Here is a 4,995-nt window from a genome sequence, read left to right as displayed (position 1 = left end):
TCCGTCAATTTTCAGTCTACAGACTCGAAATTTGATATACAGTGTAATGAGATTTGGGAAAATCTTTGTAATCAGTTTTCGGCTATAAATTTGGCTGTTAAGGGGTGGATGTTCAAAAAATTGACCTCTGCTGTCTCTACGAAATTACTCAGACACTTTCTGGTCTAAACATTTGAAATTTTACAGAGATAGGGCAAGCTTTTTCATCGATTTGGATCGAAAATTTGAGCTATCCATATATAAATGTATGTATATGCTTGCATGTCTGCCTGAAACCTTCGACAGAGGCGACGGATTTTCAGAAAATCAGTATCGTTTTGAAGCTCGACACTTCAGAAGACAAATATCGAACAATTGGTTAAAAAAAATTTCTTCACCCTCGTCATCCTCTCCTTTCTATTTCTAGCGTTAATTAAAACCTACGTCACTTCTGGTTTGGCGGTGGTCATAACAGCAAGACGTCAGGTTTTTCCCCCGTTCTTTTCCTCCTTCGCGGCACGGGTTCGAGCCTGCCTTCCTACTACCACTTTTTTTTTTTTTTTTTGCTAAACATACACCTCCAAACACCCGGGCAAGGCCAGACTGAAATGCTAGTATGTATGCATATATATATATATATATATATATATATATATATATATATATATATATATATATATATATATATATATAAACAAGTTATTCTACTTTCTTTTGCAGGTTCATCTTGATTAATTTTTACAAAGAATCCTCTTCTGAGTTATACGATTAAATTGTAACTGATTTTAAATGCTTTCACTCTCAATTGACTGTATTTTCAACTAACCGAATCAAAAAATATTCTGTTTCTTTCTTTCCCATATTACGGCCACATCAACCCAATGGTGAGAGTAGCTGACCAATTGACAAAATTCAGCTACACTAGCTACGTTAGTATTCCTGAGAAATTTAGTGACAAGTTCAACCCAACATCAAAGGAGGAATTTCCAGAGTTAGAAATAATAAACAAATACATAACTGAAGTGTTACGGTTTATAAGCAACCCTCCAATCAAGGAAGCATTTTCGGCATACCATAAAGTATGTGATCGCTATCTTCTAAACGACGAACTCTTTTTAAAGTAAAAATCTTTTCATGCTTCCCTAGTGGTTGTTGATGCATACTTCGTAAGCAACTGCTTTGCTGTTTTCGCATACAGACTGGATGTACCTTTTATCCTCCAAGGGGTACACAACCAGATCAACCTACATCGAACAACATGGCCGATTTCAGTTTATTCAAATATCGCGATGGCCTCAGCTGTAGAAACTTCATTTAAAGAATCTCTAACACGATTTTTAATTTACTTGAATACTTGAAACCAGCAATGGGTACCCCTGGTAGAAAGATAAAAGACTATGCACCCGAACGAGCGGACATTTCGTTTGATGATCTTATACGACAAGCAAAGCTTTATGTCATCGATTCTGACTTATATCTGAATTCAGCACTTCCGGCGCTTCCAAATGTGAAATATATCGGAGGAATAGCCCTACGTCCGGCAATGCCACTCGTTGAAATTTTTCTTGATTTTGTTAAAGCTTCTAAAAATGGAGTTATTGTTGTGTCTCCGGGAACTGTTGTTGGTCCCGATTGGGATGTTTACGCTAATAAAATGGCCGAAGCGTTTAGTAAGGTTAAATACGATGTCGTCTGGAAACAATCAAATTCTTCTTATTCCCGCCAAAATATACTCCTAACAAAATGGCTGCCTCAGAACGATCTTCTTGCTCATCCAAATACTAAATTATTCATCACGCACTGCGGGAATAGTGGGAGATATGAAAGTCTTTATCACGCTGTCCCGGTCATTAGCTTTCCAGTGATTGCGGATCAGTTCTTTAATAGTGAAGGGATGAAATTGAAAGGTTTCGGGATTTCAATGAATCTTTATAATTTCACAGTAGACGAGTTGGTTGAAAATATTAAGGAGGTGATTGAGAATCCAAAGTACAAAAAAACATTGCAAAGGCCAGCGAGTTATTTCGATCTCAACGACAACTTCCATCTGAAAAAGTTGGGAATCTTATAAACAAGATCGTGAAATATGGAGGCGACCATTTGCGATCAGAACTTCAGAATATTCCGTTGTATCAATTTCTTATGCTTGATATTTTGGCCGCCATTTTCGCGGCCATTTTCTTCGTTTTGTTTGTGACGGTTTATTTGCCGCGCAAATGTTTTGCATTTGTTTGTAGAAAAAAAAGGCAAAAAGAGAATAAAATTATTCTTTTTTTACGGATTTACTCTTCATTATTACTGGCATTTTCATAAAGTTTGGATCATTAAATCTTACAGCCTTCAGAATAGGAGTAAGGCCGACATATGTTAATAAATAAACAAAACAATCTTGCAATTCTTTCCTAAAATCGTTTTGTATATATGATTCCCACAATAACCGCGAAATCGTTAATATCATTCACAATTTTTTCCGCAATCTAGCTTTATTATTGTTGCTATTTTCACAAAATTTTACTCATATTATTTGCGACCTTCTTCAGAATATAATGGATGCTTGAATATGTTTATAAACGAAAATAGTCGGATGTTACATCAACTGAAATGTTGTGCGAATAACACTCAAGTTGTTTTTCTTAAATTAAATCACTTTTTTACAATGTCAGGACATGATCAAAGTATCCACAAAATACAAATTTCTAAAAAAAGCTGTAATTTTATGGCTTACAGGTTAGAAGCCACTTCCCTATAAAATTTAACCAAAAATGAGTACCAAATTCCTGGCTATTTAGTGCTGATATGGAAACGTGGAACCAATATAATTTTTTTCTTTTCTTTTTTTTTCAATATTTTAGAAAAAACAAAATATGTGCTAGGTGGCGGTATGTGACTGTTTACTAAACTGATATTTTTTATTTTATTTCTTTTTTTCTGTTATTTTATTATTTTTATTTATTTTATTTTTTGATCTAGAGGCTTTTGCTCCAATGAATGAAGTACAAAAACTATAGTTAATGTCAAGGATGAGTTTATATAGAAACGTTGTTTTAATTTGAATAAAATAAGATACGCATCAATGTGCTTGTATTTAATGTTGTATGACACATTTTTCTGGCTCAACTAGATTTGTTGTTTTTATCGCTCTCTATATATGTAGATATGTCTCTTATATACATTTATATATGTATAATTGCTGGTTTTGAATAAAATATTGTAAATTCAAGTCTACATTATCTTGACTGTTTCTACTTATATATTTATTTATGTGTGTGTGTTTTTGTGTGTTTGCGTGAGTGTGTGTGTGTGCGTGTGCTTTTGTGTGTATGCATATTTAAATGAGTGAGGTCACCAAAAATTGTTTTTATATACTTGTTTTATTATTTAATATTTTCATTTTTCAAATTATTGCAATAATTTTTTTAAATACACAGTGGTCACAAGAAAAGCGGGAAATTTGTCAAACAAAGATTTATATTTACAAAGAATAATTTTTACAAATTTTTGAAAGACGAATGTTATACTCATGTTATACTCATGTTATACTAAAAATGTTGTCCGTGCACTTCACTGCAGCGTCTTAACCTAGAAATCCAATCTCGTGTGGCGTTTTGAAGGGTAACTTGTGGGATATCATTCCGAGCTCTTGCCAAGCACGTTTTCAAGTCATCAATAGAGTGTATGTCACGTCGACAGTTCTGCGTTTATAAGTTGCAATAACATTATCAAACTGATGCTTTGTAATCGTTGAAAACAAAATTCTGTAACACGGCCAGGCATTTTATCCTTCCCCAAGTCGGATTTTCACTTTGAAAAGAATTATCTGAAAGCTGTTTCCTACTGCTCCCGCCCATGATGTGGGTATCAAAATCTAAATCGAAGAAAAAATAAACAAGATGTAATGGAATCAATATGCAGATTGCACGCCCATTCGACAACAAAAGAACCAATCAAAATATAACAATCACGATTTTTCTTCATGATCTAAGCTGACCTTTAAATTTCCCGCTTTTCTAGCGACCACTCTGTAGTTTTGACGCTTTCCAGCAATCCTAGAAGAAGACCTAGAATTAAACCAGTGGGCAAATACTGCAGAAGCAATCACCTGGTTTAAAAATATAGAAAACAAAGATAAATGTACGTTTATACAGTTCGACCATCGATATCCGAAGAACTTTTCAACATTGCCCTAGATATATCCTCGGAAGAAATCAACATCATTAAAAAATCTAGAAAATCAGTTCTAATAAATAACAATAACCAATGGATAAAAACTAAAACGACAAATTCGTTTGATTTGGCGATGGGTTCCCTGGATTCTGCAGAGACATCAGATCTTGTGGGAGTATTCATTCTATATACCCTCACAAGCATATTTGATACTACGGATATCGGCTTATATAGAGATGATATAATAAACGACTCCAACGAAGTCAAGGGAGATAACTTTAAGAAATCATACACAAGGAAATAAAAAAATTAGGCATAAGAGTAGAAGCATTAGCTAACATAAAAATAACAAACTTCCTGGACGTCACGTTAAATTTAGATAAAAACACATATGAACCCTACTTATAAGATAATGCTAATCCAATATACGTAAACCCTAAATCCAATCAGCCACCATCAATTATAAAACAGATTCCTAACTCGATCGTAAGTAGACTCAGCAATAACTCAAGCGATGAAAATGTATTTAAGAGATAAACCAATATCTATGAAACAGCCCTAAAAAATACTGGATGTAAAAATATTGATATCAAATATAAGCAAACAAACACCAATAACAATAAGAAATTAAAAATCGAAGAAAAAGAAATATAATCTGGTATACGGCGCCATACAATCAAATGTTAACAACAAAACTTGGCAAGAAATTTCTAGATCTTATCGAAAAGCACTTTCCCCAACCAACCACTTACATAAAATTTTCAATAAAATACCCTAAAGTTATCCTACAGCTGCTGCGAAAATTTAGAAATTATAATTAAAGCACATAACAAAATATAAAATAAAAGCAAT

At 33.5% G+C, this 4,995-nt stretch overlaps 1 protein-coding gene across 1 annotated transcript; it reads left to right on the top strand.

Annotated features, from left to right (window-relative positions):
- Positions 1-1,345: 1,345 nt before the first annotated feature.
- On the top strand, positions 1,346-2,050 carry LOC145256171 (UDP-glucuronosyltransferase 1A7-like). Its single transcript, XM_080114759.1, has one exon. The coding sequence runs from the start codon at positions 1,346-1,348 to the stop codon at positions 2,048-2,050; it is 705 nt and encodes a 234-aa protein (XP_079970885.1).
- Positions 2,051-4,995: the final 2,945 nt, after the last annotated feature.

Source organism: Euprymna scolopes, chromosome 32 (genome assembly GCF_053919585.1).
Source record: "Euprymna scolopes isolate OS-2025 chromosome 32, ASM5391958v1, whole genome shotgun sequence".
Lineage (NCBI taxonomy): Eukaryota > Metazoa > Mollusca > Cephalopoda > Sepiida > Sepiolidae > Euprymna > Euprymna scolopes.
Note: the sequence above shows the minus strand (reverse complement) of the source record. Positions and strands in the feature narration are given on the sequence as shown.

Coding starts and splice junctions, on each gene's coding strand:
- LOC145256171 (XM_080114759.1), top strand. CDS start 1,346: ATGGGTACCCCTGGTAGAAAGATAAAAGACTATGCACCCGAACGAGCG.